Source organism: Oryctolagus cuniculus, chromosome 1, assembly GCF_964237555.1.
Source record: "Oryctolagus cuniculus chromosome 1, mOryCun1.1, whole genome shotgun sequence".
NCBI lineage: Eukaryota > Metazoa > Chordata > Mammalia > Lagomorpha > Leporidae > Oryctolagus > Oryctolagus cuniculus.
In genome coordinates, this window is record NC_091432.1 from 19,604,123 (window position 1) to 19,631,673 (window position 27,551).

Here is a 27,551-nt window from a genome sequence, read left to right on the forward strand (position 1 = left end):
CAGCAGAAGCCCTGCCGGGGTCTACAGCCTCCCTCACGCCCCCCTGCTAGCCCAACACATGCCCCAGGAGGTGTGCAGGTCGCCAGAGGAGACCCCGCAGGGTCTGCCACCAACAGCACAGCAAAATGGCTGCCCCAAGCCTGCTTTACCAAGGGGACAGGACGGGCAAGGACTCGCAGGGCCTGTGGAGGGCAGAGGCGCCTGGCCAGGCACACCCGCGGGCACAGGCACCTGCCAGTGGGGCGGAGCTGGCCTGAAGGCTTCCCTGGGCACCGGCCAGAGGGGGCTCCCAGCCTCCCAGCCCAGTGCCAGTCGCACATGGAAGAGCCCAAGCGCTCGGGAATCCTGCACCTGCCGCCACACCCTGGGCTGACCAACCCTTCTGGGTCCCAGAGACTCAGAGGTTCTGATTCGAGGCAGGAGACAGCACGGGCAGGGCAGGGCAGGGGCGGGGGGCACATCCACAGACACCAGGGCCTGGGGTCCGGCCATCTCCGGGAGTCGGTCTCTGCCCACAGCAGGGGAGGGAGCCCACAAAGGGAAGCAGGAGTGCCCAGGGCGGCCACCACCACCACGGAGGAACAGAGCCCGCCAGCCTGCGCACCTGGGGTCTGCTCCGCACCTGGGGTCTGCTCCGCACCTGGCGTCAGGCCTCTGCAGGAACTCCCACGAAACACCAGCTCGCTCATCCCAGGCAGGGGGCAGAGCTCAGGGGAGGCTACGCAGGGTGACTGTATCCCCCTGCCCAGAGCCGCTTCCCCAGGGGACTGCGGGCCAGAAGTCACCTCTGGCTACTCTGCTCCCGCAGCCCCACGGTGGTGGGGAAGAGGAGGCAGGGTCCTGACCTCTGCAGGCCTCTACTCACTAAGGGGACCTTGCCAAGACTAAAACAAGGAGCAACGGGCCCAGGGGGAGCAGGCGGGCCTGGGCCAGGCCATGACATGACCGAACCCTCTCCCTTTTCCATCAGCTTTGGGGGCCTGGGAGAGCAAGGCTCTCATCTAGGGAACCATGGTGTCCGGGCCCACCCGGAGCCACCCCTCCCCAGAGCCAGCAGACAGAATCGGGAGGGAGGGAGGGAGGGGGGGAAGGGAGGACAAGGAAGGGTTGCAGAAGCCCCTTTTGACCTGATCTGGAAGGCAGGGCGGTGGGCAAGCAGGTGGGGGCTGGGGTCCCTGTGGGCCGACTCGCTCCAGCTGCAGGCTGCAGGCTGCCGGCCTCTGCTGAGCAAGTCCTAGTTTGGAGAGTGAGCAGCAGTGGCTGCTCCTCTGCCCCCTCCCCCTCACCACCCTCCTCCCCCCAGCCTGAGACAGCCGTTATGAAAATAGCTTGATTGGTAACCGACTGCACTTCCTCTCCCAGCGGTGGCTCCAGGCCCTGCAGCAGGCAGGCGGCCGGTGGGCGGTATCTGAGCCTCCGGGCTCCTCTTACCCCGGGGGCCACAGAGCCAGGCTGTGCGCCAGCCCAACCGAGCCTCCGCCAGTTCCAGTGCGGCCGGAGACTCAGCTACCAGGACAGGGTCCATGGAGAAGGTAGCCGGCCGGCCACCTGATGGCCTCTCACATCCAGCGACAGGTTCTCCGGGGCTCCGAGGCGGCTAAGTGCACCGGCTCAGCAGAAAGGGTACAAATAAACACCTGCGGAGTGTTTCACAGGTCCCAGGGTTATGAGACTGGAGGCCGGAGCTCAGAAGTGGCTGACCTGGGATCCGGACTCTGGGTCTGTTGGCCCTGCCAACGGGGCCTTCCCAAGCTGCCCTGGCTCATGCCAAAGTCAAGAATGCCCGGGAGAGGCCAGCTGGGTCACCCGCGTCCTGCCGGAATGCCACCACCCCCTCCCCCGGCGCACAGGCCTGCGGCGGCTCCCTAGGGCCCAGAAGAGCGGCAGCCAGATGACTTCCGGATCCCAGAAGGCCTGTCCACCCTTAGAAACTACTGAAGATTCCAGAAGGTTTCAATTTGGGATGGGGGTGACAGCTATTATTATTATTGACTGTATCAGAAATTCAAACTGAGACGTGCTGAAAACACCTGTTCATATGTTTACAGGCAATGAAATCCATTACACGGTACTAACATAAATAAGAGTTATGAAAAATAAATTGTATTTTCTAAGGCAAAAAAAAATGAGTGAAGATGTAAAAACGACGTCAGGTGTTTGCAAATCTCTCCGGCACCCAGCTTCGGAGGAGCAGCTGGCTCGCGGCTGGCATCTCCCTGGCCTCCAGCCGGCTGCCCTGGGTTGTCCCTGGGAGCAGGGAGGAAACCGCCTGGTGCTGACAGGTAGTGGACAAGGAGACAGAGCTCAGCGGCTTGCTGGGGTCTGTGTGGGTATTCGGCTCGGCTACTACACCCAAATACGACGAGCGGCAGTTTCTTCAGGGTTCCTTGGCAGGTGGAACCCGAAACCTTCATCAATGAACTTCTCTCTGGGCTATGCGGTGTCTCGAAGGTTCCACCCTGGGAAGCGTTGGCTTACTGAGCTACGCTGCCACTCGGCGCTAAGAACTATCAAGGATCGCACTCGCTTCTTTACCGAGTTCTCAGTCCTGGGAAGCTGTCGGGCTCTACACGGTGGAACAAGGTTTCCAGAAGGTTTTTTTTTTTTTTTCTCAAAAGCTCAAATTTTATCACTGACACCATTTTTGATGGGACAAGCTTGCTTCATTCAATTTTGAGAAAACATCTGCTGGATTCCCAAGTCTGACTAGTCTGTTAGGTGTTCCAGTCAGAACGGTGTTCCACTAAAAACCAACCAACCAACCGAAAACACCTGCCAGCAGAGCCCGAGGGCCCCACGCCTGCAGCAAGCAGTGGCGAACACCAGCACCGACCCGTGCCCAAGGGTCTTGCCGTGCAAGATTAACGTTTAATACTCTGCCCCCCACCCCATGAGCACAGACTGCGGGACGCGCGTGGGGCTGCCACCCTGGCTGGTGTTGCTGTCCCTGTGGCGTGACCACCTTCGCTTCTGCACCATCTGGAGAGACGGCAACACAGGGAAAAAGGCACGAACCGGGGGCGCTCGGAGAACAGCTGTGAGGGTGGCTTCCCCACAGCGTTCCAGGACGCCCCCAGAACCGGGCTTCTAGACCGGCGGATTCAGAATGAATTCTGCAGACGTGTTCCTGCAGGAAGGCACTCACAGCGCTTGGCTCCAACAGAGCCCCGGTGTGGCCGTGCCTGGCTCCCTGCTGGGCCCTGCTGCCAGGGGCACCCAAATCCCGCCTGCTCACAGCGGCCCCCCACAATGGGGTGTCACTCCCACTGACAACCGCACGCTACCCCTTTGGCCTCTGCGCCACTGGACCCCTGGAAGGCGGCGTCCACACGTCTCGCTCCCCTACCACACCACCAGCTCCTGGGGGCTGCAAGTGCATCTGGGCACGCCCGCGCGAGGCCTGGCAACACGTCCGGCGTTTGCTGCTGCTCCTCTTCCGCCGGGGAGGGCCAGGGCCTCAAGGGAAGAGCAGGGCTTCTTCCACCCTGGCCACCGCAACCGAGACCGGCCGCCGCAGGGCCCAGGCCACTTCTCTATTGGGCACCGGCGGAAAGTAACTGTCTGCGTTTTAGGGGCTACCTCCCTCTCTTCTCCAGGAGCCCCCGAGAGTAATGGCTGGAGGCCTCTCTGGGACCCGGGGCCCATCGCCCACTTCAAGGTCTCCATGGCTTTTCCCGTGCAACCTGGGGAGCAGGATCTGGCAAAATAGACACAATGCTGGGTAGGGGAGGGTGCGGAGGGGCGGGGCCGGGGCCACCTGAGCTCCTGGAGGAAATACCCAGTCCCTTGGGACTGAGTCCCCCAGAGCCGCCCCACCATCACCCCTTTCCCAGCACCCACAGCCGGTTCCCGGCTCCCGGCTGTTCAGCCGAGCAGAAGGCGAAGACCTGGGCCTGGTGGTCGGCAGACTCCAGCCTCCTCGCCCTTCTGTAATTTCTATACTCTACTTGGCAAACACAGACGCTCTACGCCGCACACGGCTGTTTTGTAAATACTGGCCGACCAGTCCTTCCAGAAATGAACAGCCGGTCTCAGGGTCCCCACACGTTACAGACCGGGCACTGAGGCACCAGGAGGTGAAGTAGCCTGCCGGCGGCCCTGCACTCAGCCAGAGGCGGCGGGATGCTGCCGGGCCCACCCTCCCACGCCCCCCGAGCCCTGCACGGCCCGCCTTCCTCTCCTCTTCAGAAGCTGGCAGGGCTCCCCGAGACCCCCACCGCCCCGGCTCGCCGCTCCCACGCTCAGGCCCTCTCGGAGCCCCTGGGACCTCGGACGGCAGGCAATGGCATCTCCAGGGCCTGGAAGTGGCAGTGTGGTTTGAAGAGTGACCAGATCGCAGGGACAGGGGATGGCCTGGGCTCAGCCTCGAGGAGGCGGGGCGGCAGGGACAGGGGATGGCCTGGGCTCAGCCCCGTGCAGGCGGGGCGGCAGGTGAGCCGACAGCTGCGGCCTGCCAGCACTGGGGGGCTGTCACAGGTAAGCTGAGACCGACCCTGAGGCAATGCTGATCCGGCCAGGCAGCCGCTTTGTCACCACCCCCACTCTTCTCTGGTGACAGCTCCCCGCTCTCTGCCTTCTCCTGTGTCTGCGGCCTGGGCTCCCGTTCCCCATCTGCTTGGAGATGCGGTCTCCCTCCTCCCCTCATTCAAAATTGAACCCCCTCCTCTGAACCATCTGACACCTGCTCCCTCCCCAGCCCCTAAAAGTCCCTCTTGAAACCAGGGTCACGTGCACCCCAAGGGACCAGGTACCCCCACCAAGGCTTCCTGACTTTCCAAGCAGGAACCGGGCCTGAAGCCCAGGAGGTCACGGGGACGAGGTCTCCACGGGGCATTGGGCTCAAGGGCCCAGGGCACTCTGACAAGCTGGACGCGCTCAAGCGGAGCCTATTGGCCTGTCTGAACCTCACTGTCCTGGCCTGTCACATGGGGCCAGCACCCACCTAGTCCCTGGTGGGGCACTGGTCTGTTCGTAGTAGCTAATTCCCTGGCTTACAAAAAAGTTCAAACAGGGGGCTGGCGCTGTGGCATAGGGGTGAGGCTACCATCTGCAGTGCTGGCATCCCATAAGGATGTCAGTTCAAGTCCCAGCTGCTCCTCTTCCAATCCAGCTCTCTGCTATGGCCTGGGAAAGCAGTGGAGGATGGCCCAAGTGCTTGGGCCCCTGCACCCACGTGGGAGACCCAGAGTAAGCTGTAAGCTCCTGGCTCCTGGCTTCAGATCAGCGCAGCTTTGACCATTGCAGCTATCTGAGGGGGTGGACCAGTCGATGGAAGATATCTCTCTTCTCTCTCTCCTCTCTCTCTCTCTCTCCGCCTCTCCTCTCTGTGTAACTCTGAATTTCAAATAAATAAAAAAATCTTAAAAAAAAATCACAACAAAAAAGTTCAAAGAACAAGAACTCCAGAGGTGTAAGCCTCTGGGCAGCCACTTTGGAGCACAGGGGGCGACGTCTCCCTGGGCTCAGACGCACACCTGCGAGCCAGCACTGGCGGGCGGAGGCGGGCGGCAGTGGCGCGTGCTGGGGCAGCCAGAGGCTCTGCTCACACCAGTGTCCCCCGGCGGGCAGATGAGCAGGGCACAAAAAGGAAGTGTCAGAGGGCACGTCGCCAAGTTTGTGGAAAGACAGAATTGAATGCTTAGTTTATTTCGATGCCGAGGCATTTTTGAAATCCATCCATAGCTTTTTCGTAATATGCACTCTTCGTAAACTTTTTAGAGCCCCTCGTGTGCATGGATTTCAGAATTTTTGGCCTATCTTTTAATGCCGCCCTCCACAAACATCGTGATGTGCCCCCCGCCCCGGGCCGTTCACCGGAGCTCACGCTTCAAGATGGCCGAGTCTGCACAGTGGTGTTGAGGGGGCAATGCACACCGCGCAGGTAAGATCAGGCCCCGAGGGCTCCACACCCAGGCAGGAGAACCGTTACAACAAACACCAGAGTCAGGATCGGGGCCTCCTCTGGGGAGGAGGATGTGGGCGCCTTGTCTCGAGCCAAAGCAAGTGCGGCGCCAGGCTACGGTCTGCCCGAGCTGAGCGGTGGCGGGACACGGTGGCGGGACACGGTGCTGTGCACACTTCCATTACAGGATCTCTAATGCTGAAAAAAGACCTTAAGATAGCTTTTGTAAAAAACACGCCCCCCAACGCCCCGCCCCAGGGAGTGCAGCTGCCTGGGGCCGCCCTGAGTCTCCCAGGGCTGGTCTCAGCAGTGCGCCCCTTACACTGCCTCCTAACAGGGGCAGGTGGGTCTCGCCCACCAGGGGTGCCTTCCAGCGGTGGGTGGGCAGGCGGCAGGCTGTGCCAGTGGGGTGTCCGTGTGGGCTGGGGAGCAGGAACCAGCTTGCCCCCTTTCACAACCGCCCCCGCCTCTCTGAAATGTCAGCAGGCTGGGGAGGGGGCGGACAGCCAGGCAAGCTGTTAACCCGCGAGATGCTGGGGCGTGGGTGGCGCGGGCCCAGGCTCCCAGACAGCTATTTTGGCGAGTGCAGTGATGGGGCTCAGCCCTGGCAGGGGAGCGGCCTCTGTGGGAGCTCTGAGCTACAGGCCTGCCAGGAGCAAAGAGGAACCTGTCTCCGAGGGGAGGAGGAGGCACCAGCCGCCCCCCACAACCCACCTGGCCACCCCTGCCCAGCAGGACACCTCTGCCCCTGAGTAGTGTCAGGGGGCCTTTGAACACACCCCGTGGGCCTTGGGCCTCTGCACTCGTTAAGGTGAACGGCCACAGACATGCCCCTCTGCACCAGACCCAGCCGGGCAGCCCTGGGGCAACCTGCTAACAGGCTCAGTTGCCCTTCCCAACCCAGCCTGCTCCCCCGAGAGCTAGGGGTCCTGATGGCAGGAACAGACCACCTCGTGGGGCTCATGCCACTCCCACAAGGCAAAAACCTTTCACTGCACCCCACCCCATGCAGCACTTAAGACCCCTGGCCAGGCCCTGCCAGCTCAGGAATGCAGAGGTGGAGGCGAGAGCTCCCGGGGTTGTGCTCCAGCGTGGGCTGCCTGACCCTGGGCCCGGCCCCTTGCCCCTCTGAACTTGGGTTTCCTTATCTGTAAAATGGGAATCAAATCGACCAGCAAGATAAGAACAGCCTAGGAAACTGACGGACTTACACAGTCCTGGTACCTGCTCACGGCCAGAGGCAGCCTCACGCAGCCAGCCTCAGCCTCTGCTTCCCTCCCCGGGCCACAGGGTCCTTGGGCTTACTCAAGCCCACTCCCACGTCCTGACCCCGTCTCCCTGGCATCTCAGCCGAGGAAAGCTGGCAGAATGGCGGCTCCTCATGGGCGTTTGCTCCTGCTCTGGCATTACCCTCCACCCAACTGTGACCCAAGTGCCAGTCAGGCCCCGCACTGAGAACCACAGGTAACCACGCCGTGGGCTGATACCCTGAGGACACATGGGTCCCCCATTCAGAAAACAGAGGAGGCGGCCGAGGAGAACAGAGGTGAGTGCTGGGCACCACCCAGAGGTGCTCCAGGGAGGAGAGGAGTGGTGCAGTGGGTGCAGGTACAGCAGGTCCGCGTCTGTGCACACCCCGCTCCGGGCACCATGCTAGCTCAGAGCTCAGCCGGCAGCAGCTCCTGGAGGAGAGGCAGAGGGCAGGGTGGAAGGCACCAGATGAGGACCTTTCACAGCAAGGGGGCCGGCGCTGTGGTGCAGCGGGTTAAGCCGCCCTCTGCCTTGCAGCCGTCCCACACAGGCACCGGACCGCCGGTTTGAGTCCCGGCTGCTCTCCTTTTGATCCAGCTCCCTGCTAATGTGACTGGGAAAGAAAGCAGTGAGGATGGCTCAAGTCCCTGGGCCCCTGCACCCACGTGGGAGGTCAGGTGAAGCTCCTGGCCCAGCCCTGGCTGTTGTGGCCATCTGGGAGTCAACCAGCAGATGGAAGGTCTGTCGGTCTCTCTCTCTCCTTCTCTCTCATTGTTAATTCTTCCAGATAAATAACATAAATCTTAGGGGGAAACAAACAAAGGTAGGCTTTGGGATCCTGGGATGTGGCACAAATGAGTGTGGCTCTGAGAGCTAGGAGACTGGCATTGGAATCTCAAATAAGACCCAGGCGAGACGTTGGCTGAGTCAAGGCCACCTGGCTGGCCCCAGTCTTCAGGGACAGGAAGGGAGGGGCCAGGTGAGCTGGAAGCTCCCGCCCAGCCTGCCTTCTGCCGCATTCAGACTGGCTCCGTGCAGCGAGAGTATCAGGTAACTCTCCAGCGGGAGGCGTCTGCGAGTCCACCCACAGCAGGTGCAAGTGGACAAGCAGGAAGGGGAATCTCGCCTGCTCCCCTCCCACTACGGCCGCTGTGGCCCCCTAGTGTCGTGCCAGGGGTACTACAGGACAGGCGGCCTGCCAGACTCCTCTCCTGGGCTCCGAAACCTCTCCGTGCCTTGGAGGGGTAGAAGGGACCCAGACCGCAGCTTTTCCAAGAGACGATCCCAGTCTGTGCCCGGGGGCTGGCTAACCTGCCCACCCACCTCCTCCTCCGCTCAGGGGAACGCTGGAGAATTCTGGACAGGCCTCTGGGCAGCCCAGGAGAGCAGGCCTGTTTCGCCTCGTATTTCTAGAGTCCCAGACGTCCAGGGCCTAGGCTCTCTCCGACCAGGGGTCGCGCAGTCCTTCCTCTGTCCCTGCCTGCAACACCTGTCTCGGGTTCTCCTGCGCCGACTGCGAATGCTGGGTGGCTCCACACCCTGGGCTTTGTTTGACCTTTGTGGAGTTCAGCATAGAAGGAAAATGACAAGAATTGCTCATTCCATCCTTGACCCGTCAGCCAGCGACTGCGAGAAGCCCAGCCGCGGTCCCCAACCCTGGCCAGCTCTGTACTCGGGCACAGGAGCCTGTGTGAGGCGCAAACAGAGCGAGCACACAGCTCAGCCACAGAGGGCCCTGCCTTCTTCCCCAAACTGCCTGGAAGCCAAGGACGTGCACCTGCCTCCGCGATCAGCGTCAGCCCAGGTGTGACAAGCCCTCCAAGAGGCTCCGCCTGCCCCAGGCGCCACAGTGGGGCCGGGGCGGTGGCGGGGGGGGGTCCCCTGTTCTGCAACACGCCTCCCCCCACTCCCTACAAAACCAACCCAAACAGGGCCTGTTTCTGCTCGCTCTGCCCCGCGGCCACCCTCTGCTGGCTTTGGCTTCGACTTCGGACCCAGACTCACGGCGTCCATGTGGCCTGACCTCTAAATAGGACTTTTTGTCTCAAACTTGTTCCGCAGGTGCACCTCCTGCCCTCGGCGAGCTTATGACTTTGAGCGCAGAGCAGGGCAGGGGATGGCAGAGCAGACGCTCGGGCTCCTGGGGGTCCTGTTGGCCAGGCTCCTTCTGGCTAGAAGAGTGAGGTGCCAGGTAATTTCGGACGCCCCTGGGGTGCAAAACCAGCTAATCCACAAGCTGCGTGACCTGCCCAGATCAGGCTGCTGGAAGGAGCCCAGAGGAGGAGTCCTCCCTCCTGGTGGGGCCTGGGGGAGGACGGAGGAGGGGGAGGGGGAGGAGGCAGTCAGCTTCCCTCCCACTTCTGCTGGCCAGCCCTTAGGTCCACAGGCGTGAAGGCCCCGCTCCCCGGGTCCAGGACAAACTGAGGGCCCCGGATTCCAGCAGGGCCCAGAAGGGGCGGATGGCTCCCGGCCAGGAGCAGGGAGGTGGGATGGAGCTGGGGAGGCTCATGGCTCAGCTTTGTGTCTTACGGGGCTAAAAAAAGGGACATGCAAACGGCTGCCCAGGCTCCTGGAGGGTGACGCCAGCTGTGGGGGCAGAGACGGGCTCTGAGGAGGATGCCATGGAGACTGCCCTACCTGAGCAGGCCGGGGATGGCCACCACGGCCCCTGCCAGGGCCACAGCTAACTGCTGGTGGGGCTCTCCCAGAGCCCACGACCCGAAAGTGCAATTCTCAGCCCAGCTTCAGCAGGCAGCGGCACTCACTGTACCCCGATCCTCCCTTCTCGCCACAGCCCCCACGTCTGCGGGGTGGGGATGGCGAGGACGATGGGGAAATGCAGAGGGTGGGTGTCCCTGAGGAGGCGAGAGCTGGGTCAGGGATGAGCATGGAGCTGGGGAACCGAGGACTTTTGCCTGGAGCTGGCAGCCAAGTGAGCAAGGGCAGCAGGACCAGGGACGCAATGCCCAGAGCAGGTGCACTCTGCCTGCCTCCACCCCGATCCCACCACGTGTCGGGGGGGCAGCCCCAGGGGGCACTGGTTTCTTTGCCTGGGAGAGGGAAGTCTTCCTCTCTAGGCAGGCATCTCTACAGGTCCCCTGGCCCCAGCGCAGGGCTGCGCAGTGGGGGACACCCTCACAGACCTCCCCGGGCGTTGAGTCTTCCACTCGCCATGCCCAGGGTGATGTAACACATGTCGCTCAAACTGGGGAGCGCCGCACGATCACCTGGGAAGCTCTACAAAACGCCTCAGACCCGATGACTCACACCCGGCGCGGAGGGACGACCCAGGCGTCTCTACTTCCCTTGGCCACCGGGACGCTCCTCCCTGCTAGCGAGAGATGGACGTGGATTTTGAAAAGAGACCAACTTGAGTTCGAATCCTTACCCTGCCTCTGGTTTGCTATGTGACTCTGGGCGAATCGCTTGGCTCTCTGACCCTGAGTTTTCCTATGAAAGCGGAGAAACACCTAACACTTATTTATGCTTGAGAATTAGAGAAAGGCACCTGTTGGCTCTCTTTCTTGTGCCTCTGGAATGTGCCAGAGGTTCATCCCTACATGGACAGAGCCGTGCCCTTCCAAAGGGGCCCAGCCACAGGTCACAAGAGCCTAACCCTAGTGCCCTGTGGGCAGCGACAGGAAGCCTCTGGCGGGCCCCCTCCCCCTCGGAGCCTGCGAACACTGAAGGCTACATCCTGCAGAGCTGGGTGTCAACGGCTCCATCTTGCAGGGCTGGGGGTGACAAACATGAGCGCTGGAAGCTTTCCTCTCTGCCCCGTTTTACGTGACATGCGAGCCCGCGGAGCTCCATCTGCCAGTGCTCGGCGACACGGGGCAGGTGCAAAGAGCTGGGCCCTGGCAGGCCACGGACAGAGGTCAACAGCACAGGTACACCGGCCACCACCACAGGAGGAACGTGCCCAGGTCACTGGAGGAGGGCAAAGCCTCTGCGAAGCTCGGGAGGCCCTGGGCAGAGGCCAAGTGGTCAGAGTCCAGGCTGGGGTGCTTAGCTGGTTGGTTGCAAGCTTCCTGACAGTTATCCTGGAGGGAGCTCAAGGAGCCAGGCGGGGTCCCCCTGGGGCTGCCCCTCGCCTCCCCTGCCACCAGGGCCAAGCGACAGGCAGCCCACATGCCACCAACTGCCTGCACTGAAGCTGCCGTACCCTCCCCCTCCCTCCAGCTCCTCGATGGAGTCCTGGTCAAAGCTCTGTCACAGGCACAATATGGTGACATTTGGAGGGCTGGGGGAGGGGGCAAGAGGGAGCCTGAACAGCCAGCACAGATCCCAGACCACAGCCGCCCCCCACCCTCTCCCCGACCAGGACTGGACGCAGGGACTGGGGAGAGAGACGCTGACCGCCCAGCACTGGTGGAGGCTGGGGTCTCCCTGACTGGGCGTGCTCAGCACCCCAACCCCTAACACGCTGAGCAATGACATCGGCGACCAGTGGCAGGGGGACAGGAGGCAGGGGGCCACGTCCTGCAGAGACCATGCAGGGATGAGAGGCAGCCGGGTCCTTTGGAAAGACCACAGGGCAACGGACCCCACCTCCCGGGGGCCGCCAGGTGCAGCGGGGCCCTGGTCCCCGAGTGCCAGGAACGGGCAGGTGCCCAAGTCCTGGGGGCCGCCAGGTGCCCCGGGCTCGGGCTGGTTGGCTGCCTGCCTACAGAAGACGCGCACGCCAGGAAGAGCCCACCGGATGCCGGCGCCCAGCGGCTCGCTCCGCCCGTGCCGGTGCGCGGCGCCCGCCTCCCGCCGCCCGCTCACCTGTGCCCGAAGAGCCGCAGACCCGGGAAGCGCCGCTTGCTGAGGCGCCGCGGCGCCTTGTCCGGCTCGGGACCCGCGTCGCGCTCGGAGCCGCTGGACGAGGCGGAGGCCGACTCGGAGTCGCTGCTCCGGGCCTCGGGGCTGCCGTCCCGCGGCTCCATCCGGCCCTAGCCCCGGCCGGCGGCGGGCCCGCGGGAGACGCCCATGCCGGGCCGGCGGCCGGGGCTCAGCACGCCGGCTCCGCGCCGCCAGCCGCGGCCATGGCGCGCGCTCGCTCCGCCCGCCCCGCGCCGCGCGCCCCCGCGCCCCACGCCCAGGTGCCCGGGAAGCGGCCGCCGCCACCGCCGCTCCAGGAAGTGCCGCCAGTGCCGGCCGCAGGACCCCGCATAGCTGGCCGGGCCGCTGCCTGCCCGCAGCCGAGCACGCCCCCTCGGCCGCGCGGCGGCACCGAGCCCGCGACGCCCTCTGCCGGCGCCGGGCTGCGCTGCAGCAACCGGCCCGGGCAGGCCCCCCGAGGGGCGGGGCGCGGCGTGGGCGGAGACAGCGCAGGCCCCGCCTCTCAGCCGCGCGGCCGGTCGGTCCGGATCCCACGGAATCCGCCGCCCGACACACGCGCACTGCGCGCGCTCGGGCACGGCCGTCCCCCACCTCCCGCCGCGAACAACCTTCAAGCTCACAAGGGCACACCTGCGAGGGCAGCTGTCACCGCCTCCCCGCCCACGAACACACGCGGCTCTCGCACAAGCTGTGCCCGCTCCGCCACTCACACAGTCTCCACGCCTACCCCTTTGGCTGTCCCGCTCACACCCACGGAACGAAAGTCACACAGCGCGCCCCCTGTACGTGGGGCAGGCACCCTCCTCCTTGCACGTGGTGGTGCGCAAGCATTGCCTCTCAATGCGGTGACCGCGGTCACTTGACCCACACACACGACAAACCAGTGCCTCCTGCCACAGCTCTTCCAACCCTCATCACCTGCTCCCAACACCTCGGCTTCTCGCAGCACAACAGCCAGTGGGCCTGCAGGTCCTACACCACCCAGACCCCCTGTGCTGTGGGCATGGCCCTCCCACACTCAGGCTCACGGGCACAGCCACAGACGCACCCCAGGCCCTCCCTCCCAGAGGTATACCTCGCATGCACACACAAACACCACCACCACCACCACACAGGCAGCAGTGGTGCCCTGCCCTGCCCGCCCCCACCCCCACAATGAGAGCAGTGGGAACCAGAGCAATTGCCTGTGGGGGCACAGTCCTCACACATGCCTGGGGGTCAGCACTCAGGGCTGTGGCGTGGAGGCCAGGAGGTTGCAGACCCGGCTCCTGTCCCACCCCAAAGCCTGCCACCCCGATGCCCACACCAGCTTGCCGCGGCTGCAGCTTGCTCGGCTCCTTGCAAAGCCACATCCTGTGTCGCCGTCACTCTCACCCTCTGGGGTTCTGACAAGCCCATTTTCCAGCCTTACCAGCCGCAAAGAGCAGAGGCTGGGAGCCGAGAACCGCCAGCACCCAGAGGCCCAGAACCTTCCTTCAAGTTTCTTGCTGGCATGGAGGAGGGCTGTACGGGGGAGGTGGGGCCCCAGCCTTGGAGCTAGCGGCCATGGCCGGCCTGGCCAGAGGAAGACAGGGAAATCTGCAAGTGGACTTGACCCTGGCCTCCTGGTGTGCATGGGTCCCCCTGGGGGAAGTTTCCCAAGAGTCCTTACACCAAGAGCAAGACCGCAGCCAGCTGCGATTCCGCTGACTTTGCACAAGGCCTTGTAGCTGGGTCAGAAACGGTCGGGGCCCAGTGCCCCCAGTGGGGGCGCCTCTTCCCCCAGACCCTCTGCCCGGTGCCTGGGCTTCTGCTCACAACCCAGGGCTGCTCCATGCTGCCCTCGCGCCGCTCCCCACTCCCTGCCAGGGCCCCCCCTTGCCCTGTGCTGTACCTCTGCAGGGCTGCTGGGTAACCCCACTGCTGTCCACTCTTGCACCCCAGACAACAGGTCCACAGAGGGTTCAAGGTCCCCGTGCCCACTCCCAGGCACGCCTTGTACCTACTGTGTCTGCAGGGCCTCGGCGGGGATCTGTGGCACGTCCCAGGAGCGGTAGCGCCACATCTGCCTCAGTGCCCCCGGCGGCTCCCCTTCGTCCGTCCCCAGCGCCTCCGCGGGGCCCCGAGCCGCGGCCACATCGCAGCCTGCCCCGGCACTGTGGCCGGCCCCCCGTGCGCTCATCCTGCCCGGCGACTCTCTTCCTCTTTCAGCACTTCCTGACGCGGGCGGGGGGTGGGGGGCCCTGCTGGAGGCCGGCCGGCCGCCGGAGCGGAGGACCACGGGGCTCCTAGGCGCCTTCCGCTGGCTGGGGCAGGAGCCGCGCAGGAGGGCGCGGGGCAGGCGGGGGCAGGCCCTACCTGGCAGCCGGGAGTCGGGCCTGCCTGGGCTGGAATCTGCACCGGGGGCGCGCCTGGCTTTCCTTCCCACGTCACCACTCTTGGTTCTCACCTCTTGGTCCTGCTGGGGTCTTCCCTGTCGTGCCACGCGCCTGGGTCACTGGGGGTGGGGGGCGCCCCGCCCGCCCCCAGCTCCTGGGCTGCCCTCACATCACCTAGCACAGGGCCAGGCTCTTGGACAATCCTGGAGCGCAAAGAACAACATGGGTGGGGCCCCGAGACACAGGCGCGGGTGCCGCCTCTATCACTTCTCAGCTGTGTGGCCCAGGTCACAGCTGTCCCCGGTCACCTTAAGTCATTTTTTTAATGGCTTATGTGTGCCAGGGAGCTTTTCAGAGTCTCCACGTTCTTGTCTATAGAATGCAGTAAAAATGGGACTTGCATGGGGATTGCGACCGGGGTGAAAGTGCTTACAGACCAATTCACTCGGTACATCCCTTCAGAATGGCTTCTTCTGTGGGGCAGGATCAGAGAGGGTGGCAGTGAGCCCGGAGGCAGGACTGTACCCACCCAGGGCTTAGATTCCAGTGGGGGGGAAGGAACCAGGAAAGAAATCACGAACGTGTAAGACAATGCCCGGTCGTGCGTGAGAGGCGCTGTACAGAAAAGTGCTGGGGAAGGGCAGGGATGGGCTGCTACCTGGGGAGGGGTTCAGTAGGGGCTCTCTGCGGAGGGGACCCCTGGGAACACACCCTAAAGAGCTGAGAAAGAGCGAACCAGAGCATTCTAGGTGGACAGGACAGCGAGAGCAAACGCCCCGGGGGCGAGGAACCCACTCTTTGGAAGAAAGCAAACAGGCCCAGTGCCCCCCACCCCCAGACCAGGGAGCCAGGGGGCTGCTCTGGGGAGCTCTCGTGGCCAGGCTGAGCTGGAGTCGGAGACCCCCGTGGAGATCTGGCAGAGAGACAGGCAGGCAGGGCCCGGCTCGTGCGCTTGGGAGGAAGCAGCACATTCCTCCAGGGTGCTTTAATCAGCCTGCTCTATAATTAGTTCTGTGGCGGCTCCGTGTTTGTTACTCCAGCAAGGCTGTGAGTGTCTCGAGGACACAAACGGTGTCAGTTCAGTGCAATCGACACGGACACCTCTGTCCCTGCAGATACGGCGCACACGTGACGCCTGGTGCTGTCCTCACCTTCGGGTTGTCCCCTCTGGATCAGGGGATTTTTTCAATCATCTGTCTGATTCAACGCATGCCCTGTAGTGCAATCATAAGTACTCAGTAACAACAACATCATAGTTGCTATTTCTTGGAAGTCTTGTGTGCCGGAGATGTTATAAAGCAGCTCACCGAGGCCTTTTGATGACCTTGTGAGTTGGGGCCCATTATCTTCTCCTTTGACAAGAGCAGAAACTGAGGCAGCTTAGTTCAAGGAGAACCCAACCCCACAGGCTGTGCCATATAAACAGGGCATCCTGTTTCCTCTCTGAGATTGTGGGCGTGGCCGGGCGATGCCCCTGTACCCCTCCCCCCCCCAGCAGCTCTCCTCCCAGTTCAGCCTCTCTGAATGCCCTCCAGGCGGGGTCTGGATCGCTATAGCCCATTGGAGACTCTGGCCCCCAGACCGACATCTGTGTCCGTTCTGAAAGGAGACTGTGGCGGCCCTGCCTTCCTCTCCCAGGCATTCTGCAAGCAGCTCCAGTTAAACAGAGGAAATGGGGCTGGGCTTGTTTTCCAACAGCGGCTTCTGGCATTGCTAGCAGGAAATGGGGCTGCTGGAGGGGAAGCCGGCGGGCTCAAGGCTCCGAGAAGCACAGGTCCTGACTGCGGGGCCGGGAGTTACCTTGGCCTTGGCTTTCTTAGCGCTGTGAATGCCAGCTCTGCTTTTCCCGCAGGCTGGGGAGGATGCGACTGGAAGGGACAGGTGCGCAGGGCTGGGGAGGATGCCCTTGGCGGCTAACAGGACAGCATGTGCCCGTGCCAGGGAGCTGGGGACCCCTCAGAATCCACCCAGGTCCACACACACGGGAAGAAGAATCTGGGTAAGGAAATTATTCTGGGCTTCGTCGGAGCCCCAGCGGGTGAGGTGTTCTACTTTCGGTGGCCTGGATGAGCACGTGGGAGCTGGGAAGGGAAATGTACCAGGGCACCACACAGCCCCCCGACGTGGCCATCCTCTGCCCTCAAAACCCGCCAAGCCAGCCTCCTTGGCTGACCTTCAAGCCTCCTTACGCTCCGGCTCTGCTTGCTTTTTTGCACACACTTTCCCTGCCCAGGCTGTCCTGCTTGCCTGTCTGACCCTGGCTACTCTTAAGATCTGGCCAATCAAAATCGTCGTCCTTTAAACTCTAGCCCAAGCCATCTAAGGGGAGAAGGAGGAAAGAGGCCCAGACCCAAAGGCCATTGGTTCCCACGGCAGCCCTTGCTGTGTAACTCTGGGCCAGTGATGAACCTCTCTGAATCAGCCCAGAAGTTCGGAGAATGTTAACTGAATTTCCTCCTCTGATCCCAGATTTGACTCACTCACTCATTCATATTACATCGTTCATAAAAGATCCACCAAATGTGACATATTGCAGCCGAGGCAGCGTTCCCACCCCCGGTGACTTACTCCTGACACTATCTTTTGTTCCCAGAGGTGTTCCGGTGTCACCTGCTCTTTCGTGTCCATTGGTCTTGTCCTTGCAAGATTTCTGAGCCCTGAGTTGCCCCTGGCCCAGTGCGAGGCACGCAGCTACGTGCTGGGTGGTCTTCTACGGAAGTTGGCATGGGTTGGATTTACTTGTAGATCTCAGCCGAGCAGGGGGAGGGAACTAGTTCTTGTTCACCTGAGCCTGCCCCCAGCAGCAGGCTCCAGGCACCTGTTAAGCCTTTGCGAGCACTCCAGAGCCGGCGACGCCCTGCGGATCCCTGGCCCCTGCCCAGGTGCTGGGCCGCTGCCCCCACAGAGGACACAGATGCAGGCGCAGCTGCCTCCCGACAGATGGGAATTCGGTTAGGCTCCCACAGGGCAGCCTCACAAAAGGCAAGAGCAGGAGGGGATCGCCTGGGGAGCATCTCAGGAGTGCCGCAGTCCTCAGAGGTCCTCCAAGCCACCATCTCTCTGGGAAGCTGTCCTTCAGCACCGCCCCCCGCAGGCCTCCCGGAAGGGGAGATCCTTACTCTGAGTCAGCTGGGTCTGCTCCAGGAAGCTTCCTCCTGCTCCAGCCTGGACACTGCTCACCAGAGCTGCAGGCTCCCCCCCCCCACCCCATCTTTAGGGTCATCCGCTGTCACCGCAGCCCCAGTCCTGTGAGCCCTCCCAGGGACATGCGCACTTGGGACAGAGCCAGAATCAAGGCTTCTTCAGGATGAGAGCCCGCCAGCCGAAAGGGCTCCAGAGTGGGACAGGTGGGAGTCTGGATCCGGGCTCTGCCAATCACTGGCTGTGCGACCTTCACAAATGGCTTTGTTCTCTGAGGCTTGGCCGCTGTATCCCGTGCCCCCCCCCCATGCCCACCTACGCCAAGGACTTGGCATGGCTTCCTTCCCCAAGCATCGCTAGCCCAGAGTCTTGTCCCAGCACCGTGGGGTCAAGCAGGAGCCCAGTGTGCGGCGACTCTTGAATTCCAGCCTTGGAAGGTTCTGCTCTGAAAATGCACCCACTGAGGTGCAAATAAGGCTGCGGCCCACCCTTTAAAGGCCTGTGCTTATACGGTTCCATCCAAAATGCCCAAATGGCTGGTGCCCCTGAGCCAGGGGTTAGGGCACATGAGCTGCTGGGAGCAGGTCCCAAGCTTCTCATGCCGATATGGCTTTGGAGTCCCAGTCCCCACGTGCAGAGCCTGGCCCCTGCTCTGGGCTCTCCCCTCCCTGGCCTTTGACTCACTGGTCAGCCAGGACCTTGGGGCCGGGAGCGGAGGAAGGAGTTCCAGGCCGGGCCTGAGCCCCGCCCTTCCCAACGGAAGGAAAATGGACAGACCCTCAGCTTCCGGCTTCTCCCGCCTGCTCCAGCTCAGCTCCCGGCCCCCGGTTTTTGCATTTTTAATTCAGGACAGAATGTGATCTCTTGCAGCTCCTTGCTTTATCCTGTTGCTATTTAAATTACAAATCGGCCCCATCTCCCTGTCACTCCGCGGTTATTTTTAGCTCCTGGTAAATAGCAGAGAGAGTCGGATCAGGTGCCCCTCCCTGGAGAAGCTGCGTCCCCACAGCCGGGTGCTTGTGGCAGGGGGCACCCTCCCCTGCCAGCTGGCACCCCTTCCAGTCTTCCACCCCCACCCAGCTCCTCCGTGGGCGTGGAGGGGGCCGGCGGGGACCTGCACGCATGCTCAGTGCCCGCTCTCGGGCTCTGCCAGGCTTCACCCACCCCCAGGTCCCGCTGCTCAGGGCCGGCCTCCCTGAGCCCAGAGCAAAAGATTCAACTTGTGTTTCACCCGCGCCTTGCACCAGGAGCCTCACATCTCGGATGTGAGTCGGTCTTCCGAGGCCGGCTATTGAGCAGGTAAATGCGGTTCCCATTTCCCACCAGACAGGGTCGGAGGTGGACACAGAGGAAGTTCCCAGCTGGGAAGCGGCGGGGCTGGAATCTGGGTGGAGCGCAGGCGCCACAGCGTGCCCCACGCATTGGTCCTGCCCCATCCCCTGCACTGGCAGCTGGCAAACCCCAGGCCCCGGGGCCACGTCTGGCCAGCCGCCTGCTTCTGTTACATTCTGAAAGGGTTGGAGAAAAGGCAAAGGGGACCATTTTGTGACGGTGGCAATGATAGGAGCTGTGAAGTTCACCGTCTATAATTACCGTTTTACTGGGACCCAGGCATGCTCATCCTTACACATCACCGCTGCTTTTGCTCCACCTTAGCCTTGACAGACACCGTGTCACCTGCCAAGCCTGAAACACTTACTGCCTGGCCCTAGAGGGGACCGCACTTTTGTCCTGGGCGGGGGCCATGTCCCATGGGTCCATTTCAGGCTGCACCTGGGCCCGGGACAGAACCCAGGCAGAGTCACCGGTTCTCCTTCAAGGCTCTTTTGGGGCCATAGCAGAACTCCGCGCAGGGAAGGCCCCCTGCCAGCCACACCCCAGAGATTCAGCCCAGATTTTGCCGCCCTTTCTCCTGCCTGCCTCTCTCCTCTCTGTTGTTCATCTCCTCCCTAGGTAAAGTCAGCGCCCAGATGACCAGAGCTGACACATCTGGGCCCACACTCAGACTCCCTGGGGGCAGGGACAGGGCTTACAAGTCCACCTTGCAAAAGATCCCCGGGTGACGGGGTTTGGAGGCCACTGCCTTTGGCTCTGTCAGTCAAAGCCAGCATCCCTCACACACCAGTGGCTTGTCCCTGGCCGGAGCCCTCCCTCCGTTAGTCTGTTGCCCAGTGCAGGCTGGGTTGGGACTTCGGGAGTGTAGGGGAGAGTCCTTGCCTACCCTGCAGGTGCACCACTGCCCTTCGCTGACTTAGAGCAAAGCAGGTCCCGTGGAAACTCAACAGTGCCTTCCCTGGGACAACTCCTCCCCTTGCTTCCTCACAGGGGATGCATATCATGAAGAAATGAGAGATTTCTTCCCACACATTTCACACCAAAATCCACTTATTTTTTAATTCCATTTTCCACGCACGGCCTGGGCTGCAGGTGTCTGAACTTCTGGCACGCATGCACCCGCCACCTCTCGATCCGCCCACTGGCACTGGGCGGTGGAGGGCATGCATTTCTCAGGAACCCCCTCCCCCAAGAGCTCCTACTGCCCTGCTGAGCCCCTGCCCCCCCCCCCAAGCAGCCAGGCCCTCATCCTGCTTCCACTTCCGCCCTCACCCTCAGAGTTCTGTCCCCCCACACTGCATTGCTATCTAAAAGCCTTTTCTCTCGGCGAAGGGCTTTCAACTGCTTTCCTTAGCAGCTCCTCCCAGCAGGGTGGGAGGTTCAGCTGCGAGCCAGAGCCGCATGGAAGTGTGGCAGGCGGAGGATGTGAAAGGGCCACCGTAGGCCTGTGCTGCTGCCGCCTCCCGGGGGCGGCCTGGATGAGAAGCAACAGCGTCGGTGGCTGTGAGGACCACAGCCATGCCGGAGGGCTTGCTGCTCCGGGGTCCCCCAGGCCGGGAAGGTGTAGAGGGCCCCAGGCAGCTGCCTCTCTCCCAGGCCCTCCTCCGCCTCCTTCCCAGAGGGCTCGCCTCGCCTTGACACCTTGTGCAGCTCTGGTGCTAAGAGTGGGCCCCTGCCTGCTTCCGGGACGGAGCAGGTGCCCTGCCCAGTCTGTCCAGCGGTGACAGCCGGAGCCCGCCCTGGTGCTGACTGACTTGTGCAGCCTTCACGCAGGTGACCCGGAGGGCTCCTCTTCCCTTCACAGCTGGACAGGAGCCATGGCTTGGTTACCTTGCAGCCTTGGCACCGCCTGGGCACCGCCTCTGCTCTGGGGCTACTCTGGAGGAGACCCAGCCCCTGCAGCTTCGTCCGTGCGCGCAAGCGTGTGCGCATGCCTGTATGTGAGTCTTCCTGTAGCATGTCCTAGCCCAGACCCTCATTCTCCGCTCCCGAACCTCTAGGCCTCTCCCCCACTTCCGGCCTCCTCTTCAACCCCAGGAACCATCTGTCCCTGACCCCCAGCCAAGAAAAGTCTTGGGCTCACCCCCTCCGCTACCGGGGAAGAACGGAAGCTCAGAGAATCTCGCCCAGCTCGGGGCTACTCAGCAGGTCCCTGGCAGACGTGAGAGTACAAACCAGAGCCCGGGCACCCCGGCTAACCTTTCTCCAGGGTTCTGTGTTCTTGGCCCTGTGCCCTGCCAGTCCCCCACCCTGCACGGCAGTCTCATAGCTGCTTACAGGAGGGCGCTAATGAGTCCATAGAAAATGGGTGTGACCTTTTAATTCCATTTTGCACAGACTTTCTGAGGTCTCCTTGTATGCCACAGAGAGGGAGGGCAGGGGCCAGGGAACCCCACGCACCCCCTTTATTCTGAGCAGCTCACTCCATGATGATGGGGAAACTCTTTCCCCTTCCCTGCCCCCACCCCCACCCCCGCCTGCAAGCCCCCAGGGCTGGGCCCTTCTGGGCAGCCTCAGACACGCCCCAGGCCCCCTTGGCTGTAAACAGGAAACTCGCTTCTCCAACCCCGCTAATGGCTTTTCAGGACCCAGCTGTTCCAGCGTCCCTGCCGGACCCTCCAGAGGAGGCCAGTCTGGGCTGCGGGTTTAGAGGCCCAGCGAGTTCAGGCTGAGGCTCTGGCCTGGAAGAGGAGGGTAAGGCGGGCGCGGGGCTGCCCCGCCCCTCCCAGGCTCCGCCCTTGGTCAGTTACCTGCCCTCGTACTGAGGGGTAAGCGCTCGCTACTAAGCCTCCTATCCCAGTGGTCAAGTGGCCTCTAGGGGCCGACTCTGGGCAGTTCCTCCAGTGCCACCGCTGGACCAACTGGGCAGGACACCTGCTCCATCCCGGAAGCAGGCATCAAGGCAAGGAGAGCACCCGGGGCAGGACGCAGAAGTCGCAGGACCACAGAGGCCGCAATCACACAAGGGGCGATTCCCTCCCACTGCGAGGCCAGTGGGGGACTTGTGGCACAGGGTCTGGGGAGGGAACATTTCATTGGCTTCCACAGTCTGTGCCTGGTGCACAGTCCGCCCACAGGCACGCTCAGGGTGGCCTGCGGGAGGGAATAGGGCGACCCTCTCCAGGGGCATCTCCTGGCTGTCCCCAGCTTCAGAGGTTTGTAGGGGTCCTGTCTTGGCTGTCCCTCTCCTCTGAGCCAGGTGCGGTGTTCGGCGCACAGAGCGCGCGCAGCGATTCCGAGAGGACTAAAGGGGCAGAGAAGGGGTCCCAGGAACGCCCCTCTCTCCCCCCCCGCCCCCCCCCTTTGGTAGTCATTTGCGAACCGTCAGCCCTTAGGCAGGGCCGCGCAAGCAGAGGGCGCCTAGCCGAAGGCGAGGAGGGCTAGGCCCAAGCGCTGCGCTGCCCACTGCCCCATCCTGCTTACCTGTAGGATACCTGCTTCTGCAGGTGCATCTGCCGGAACCGCTCCTCCACTGGGGGCCCCGCGGCCATGCCCCGGGGGGCCTCGGGCCAAGGCTGCGAGATCTGGGCCTCTTCCCTGCGCCGGCAGCGCCGCCGCACCACCTCCTCCTCGGATGCCCAGTCTCGGCCAGCCCCGTCCCCGCGCAGTCCCGCGCCGCTCGGCCCCTCGGCCATCCTGCGGCCGCCTTCTTCCCGAGGCCTCTTGGGGGGGTTCCGCGTCAAAGTTTAGAGTCTCCCGGCCGCAGGGCCTGGGGCGCGAGGTGGGGAGGGAGAGCAGCGCTGGTCCCGCGCGTCCCGCGCGACGCCGGCGCCCAGACGCCGGGAGGGGCGAGATGCTGGGCTCTGCGCCCGGGAAAGGCCGGTGCGAGCCTCCGCGCCTCTGGGCAGGGGGTCAGGGGGCTGCCTTGTGCGCGCTCGGGCGCCCCCCGGACGGCTGCAGCTGGAGCCGGAGCGGAGACGCAACCGCGAAGGCGAGCGCGCTCCTACCGCCGCCGCCGCTGCCGCCACGCACCGGAGTCACCTTAGAGACACTCGCCGCCCGGGGACCAGGGCAGGGCGCTGCCCCGCCCGCCAGCCCGGCCCGGGCACGGAGGGAGCGCGCCCGACCCGGCCGGCGGCGGGCACGCACCTCGCTCCGGGCGCCAGGCAGCGAGGTTTAGTCGCCGCCCCCGCCCTCCTCGGCGCTCCGGCCCCCGCACCGCACCCCGTTGCGCGGCAGCTGCCAATCATCGCCCCGCCCGTCACTCAGCCGCTGTCCCGCGTTTTCCGGCTTTGGCATTCGCCGCTGCAGCGGGCAGGTGGAGGGGCGGCAGGGGCGGTGACACGAGCCTGCTTTAACCCCGTCGGCGCCAAGGGAGTTAGAGATCCCATTGGATTTGGGAAAGGGGCTCCGTGAGCTTGGAGATGGATCAGGTTGCGGGCCACGCTGTCACTAGGCCTCCACTCTGGACTCTGCCCTTATGGTGGATGTAGGGAGCCAGCTTCCCAATCCTGGAGTCCCTCCGCTTCCTCAGGGCGAAGCACCCCTGTGATCTGAGTCCCAGCGGCTGCAGGGCCAGGGACTCCGAGGTGGGAGAGGGCAGAAGCCATCTCCCGCACGAAGGACGGGACGTCTCCTTGGGGTCCATCTTGGATTCCCGAATTCCATGGTCCCTCCCCGCATCACCTCTTCTCCTGGGGATGCTTATCACCTGGAATTCAGTCTGGACCATGGGGGCACCGTGGGAAGCTTCTCACACATGACCTCCTGTTCACACCCCGGCCCGCCTCTCTCAGGGGCACCCTGGAACATAGCACCTCCTTCCTCCCACCCCGCAGCATTTAAAGTATTTAATGTCCTCATTCTGAGGCTCTGTTCAAAAGCCTCTTCCTCCAGGAAGCCTCCCTGGGTAGCTCCAGCTGGTCAGCACTCGCCTTCTTCCCAAACCCCAGTGCCTTCTAGAAGCCTTAGAAGTCTGGTGCCTCATCTCTCTCCGTGACTTTGGGCATAGCAAAGCACCCAGACGCAAGAGTTTTGGAGAATGGGCTATAATACCAAACCCCCTCAACCCAGCGGTGGCCATCCCGCCCCACGTTGGCTCAAGTTGTTCCCACTGCTCTGTCCCACCTACAGGAAGCCTGTCCATCCTCCAAAGCCCATCTCAACTGCCGCTCGCCGCCATGAGCCCTCCGTGATACTCCAGGAGCTGCCTCCCTCTTTCGCATTTCATCCTCACCCTGGGGGGTGGATATTATCACTTCCTCTTGTCACAGAGGACACTGAGATTCATCCAGTTGTCCTCTGATTTACTCAAGATGGCTCGGCGCTAGGGGTGGACCAAGATCTACATGCAGGTCTTCCTGACAGCACTCCCTCTTCCATTCCACGGAGCCGCTGGCCACATGGGAGCTGCCCTGCCTGCTTCCGCGAAGGTTCCGCCTGCCAGTGCCCAGTTGGAGGAATGGAATGCCATTAAGCTCCTGGGCCACAGGGGAGTCTCTCCCAGAGTCAACTTCTTCTAGAGCAGCCCTCCGGCTGGACACTTGGGAGCCCCTCCCAGCATGCCCTTGGGACTGCCCTTCCAGGATTTGGGGCTCCTATTCCAGGCAGCCTGGCCCGTGAGTTCCGGTGGTACTGGCTGGGTTGTCCGTGCCCTCACAGCTGCCTAGCTGCTGGCTTCCTGGGTTGGTTTTTCCGTGGCTCTTTCCTTCGGAGGGCTCCCGATCCAGCCTGGCCTCGGTCCTCACACCTCCCCACGGGAGCACCTGCTGCTGAGAGCTGTTTCTTTTAGCTGTGGCTCCGCCCTCTTCCCAAGAGAAGGGGAAGTGGGAAGGTGCCCTCCTCTAAGCAGCCTGCCTGGCTGCCCAGCCTGCCCATTATCTCTGCGCGCAGGAAATAATAGCTAATGGCTCTGGAGTGTTTACTGCATAACCGGTCCTGTGCCTGGAGCTTTATGTGCCGGCTCGCATCCACCCCTCCCAGGAACTGCATGGAGGGGGGTGCCATTTTACAGATGAGGGCATGAGACTGAAGGGCAGTCCCTTTGCCAGGATCACACACTCAAGTGGCCACATGCACCCCAGGGCCCAGGCCAGGCGCTTCCTCACCATTCCGACGACAAAGATCTGAGCTGTCTTGGGGCCGAGTTTCTACGCTGTTTCTCCTCTCCACCCCCTGGGAAAGACCCAAGGGGCACCTGTTCCCTACATCAGACAGGTGCCCAATTTGGCCAGATGGATCCTGGCAACCCCCCCACCCACCCTCTGGGATGGGAGCCATGCCCTGGCCCATCCCCACTTCAGGCATCCGCCACAGCTGCTCTCCCCGTTTCTAGAACCTTCATTTCCAGGTATGATAAAGGGTTTGTTGTGGCAGTCAGTGCAGGGTGACTGGAGCTGGAAAAGCCATCCCATGTGCGTGCGGCAAAGCCGGCAGCCAGGGCTGACAGAGAGCGGAGGCTGTAGCTCCCCCTTGCTGGGAGAGGCTGAGGACGACTCCCCCCTCACCCCCACCCCCAGAGGCGGGAACACGTGGCACAGAGGAGGCTGTGTGCCAACAACAGCTTGTGCCCCAGGAATAACCCTGCAGATAAAGCTGCTGCCTGAAGCGCCGGCCTCCCATGTGGGTACCAGGTCAAGTCCCGGCTGCTCCTCTTCTGATCCAGCTCTCTGCTGTGGCCTGGGAACGCAGTGGAAAATGGCCTAAGTCCTTGGGCCCCGGCACCCATGTGGGAGACCTGGAAGAAGCTCCTGGCTCCTGGTTCCTGGCTTCAGATCGGGCCAGCTCTGGCCGTTGTAGTCATTTGGGAACTGAACCAGCAGATGGAAGACCTCTCTCTCTCTCTCTCTTTCTGCCTCTGCTTCTGCCTCTCTAACTCTGCCTTCCAGATACATAATCTTAAAAAAAAAATAAAAGACTTCCTTGGAGGTTGAGGCATGGCGTGGAGATCACTGATGGCCACTTTGACCAGCTTGCCAGCTCCTGGGCTCTCAGGGTTGGCTGCTTCTGGAAGCCCCAGAATTCTTACATCTTGTACTTTAATATAAATCTGGGCACAAGAACGTGGCATGGGGATTTCTCGGTCAAAAACGGGAGAAGGTAGACCTCAAGCCTTCAACTTCCGGAGCTGTGTCTCGTTTGTGCTGGCCTGGGACCGTATGCCATAAACATTTGTTGAATGGATCGATGGAGGATGAGGGGGTCATAATGAGAGCCAGCATCGTCTCTCACTCTCCCGCATGACTGTTCACTCTGTCCCTTTTCTCTCAGTTCAACTCCTGGGCCAGTTCATGTGTCCCAGTTGCAGGGACCCACATCCTGCACCTGCAGAATGCCAGCCCCTCTGTTCAGGGCTCTCGGCGTCAGACCTCATCCCCATCCTCCTCCTCCATCAGCGTCCCTCTTTGGGGTCACCCTCAGTTTTCTCTCTGTTGGCTCCCTGGCTTCTAGAATCATCCATGTGCAATGCCCTCCCACCAGAAGAACAGCCCCAAACCACTCAGTCTGGCCGCCACCCCCCTCTAGTGGTCACCCTCTGCTCCTCCACAGCTGAGCTGCCGGAAGGAGTTCGCCTGCATCTGCTGCAGGTGAGCCCTTCCCATGGATCTCTCTCTCCTGCCCCAGCTCTTGTCTGCCGCAGCTCCTGCCAAGGCCACAGGGGACTTCATTGCCGACATGGCTGGCCACTTTGCCTGATTCTCATTTTCCCAGCCTCTCACCTGGCACCTGACCCCAGAGACCAGCCCTTCTGCAGGCTGTCTCGCTCATCCGTCTCTGGACCTGCACCTCTCCCGGGCTTTCTCCCCCTTCTCACTCCTCCGTCTCAGCTGCTGCTTCCTCTACTCTCTACTATTATTAACTTTGTTGCGTGTTCATCTCCCTTAGAGTTCTGTCCTTGTCTGCTTTCCTTCCAGGAAGACCCAAGACTTCAAGGTGCCTCCTGGGCATCGACCATCCCCGCAGCCGTCTGGGGCCCCCGTCTCCCAAGCCCTAGGCTGGTGTGTTAGTGTGAATGTCCTACAGGCAACTCAAATGCCCGATGTGCTCGGATGAGCCCTAATCTTTCTCTCCGAGCCTTCTCTTCCTACTGAATTCCCTGCCTCCGGGAACTCCTCCTTTGCCCAGCTGGGTTCTCTAGTGACACCTGCGTGTCAGCCCGGGTTCTGCCCTCCCTCCTGGATGCCACAGCCCATTTGCTTGTCCACACCTGCTGACAGTTCCTCCCAACACATCCTGTCTCCCCCATCTCTGCAGAGCCTCAGGGCTCATCCGTCAGGTGCTCTCACTGCAACTCTTTTTAAAAGAAAATATTTATTTATTTGAAAGAGTTAGAGAGAGAGAGAGAGAGAGAGAGAGAGAGAGAGAGAGAAATGTTCTATCTACCGATTCACTCCCCAAATGGACACAATGGCCAGGGCTGGGCCAGGCCAAAGCCAGGAGCCTGGAACTCCATCCAGGTCTCCCACATGGGTAGCAGGGGCCCCAGTATTTGGGCCATCATCCACTGCCTTCCCAGGCACTTCAGCAGGGAGCTGGATCAGAAGTGGAGCAGTCAGGCCTCGTAACAGCACCCATATGAGATGCCAGCATCATAAGTGGTGGCTTAACCCGCTGTGCCACCTCGCCGGCTCCCTCACTTCCCGTCCCTTTCAGGATAAAATGCTGCTGCTGGAACAGGTGTGTAACCTAGCCCTTAAGACACCTGTACCCCACTTGCAGTACCTGGATTGGGCTCCTAGCTCCAGATCCCGACTCCAGCTTCCTGCTAACACACACCCTGGGAGGCGGCAGCTGATCAG

At 62.3% G+C, this 27,551-nt stretch overlaps 1 protein-coding gene across 12 annotated transcripts in view; it reads right to left on the reverse strand.

Annotated features, from left to right (window-relative positions):
- DGKZ (diacylglycerol kinase zeta) overlaps positions 1-22,569 on the reverse strand; it is a 37,015-nt gene extending 14,446 nt beyond the window's left edge. For 3 of the 12 annotated variants that reach the window (XM_070071123.1, XM_070071112.1, XM_070071103.1), the window contains exon 1: positions 11,924-12,341. In XM_070071123.1, the coding sequence (XP_069927224.1) occupies positions 11,924-12,084 (161 nt within the window). In that variant the 5' untranslated portion in view covers positions 12,085-12,341. Of the gene's footprint in view, positions 1-1,127; positions 1,231-11,923; positions 12,342-13,965; positions 14,249-22,236 lie in introns of those variants that run through there. The other 9 variants (XM_070071108.1, XM_070071097.1, XM_070071087.1 and 6 more) reach the window with 7 other exon arrangements.
- Between the last annotated feature and the right edge of the window lie 4,982 nt (positions 22,570-27,551).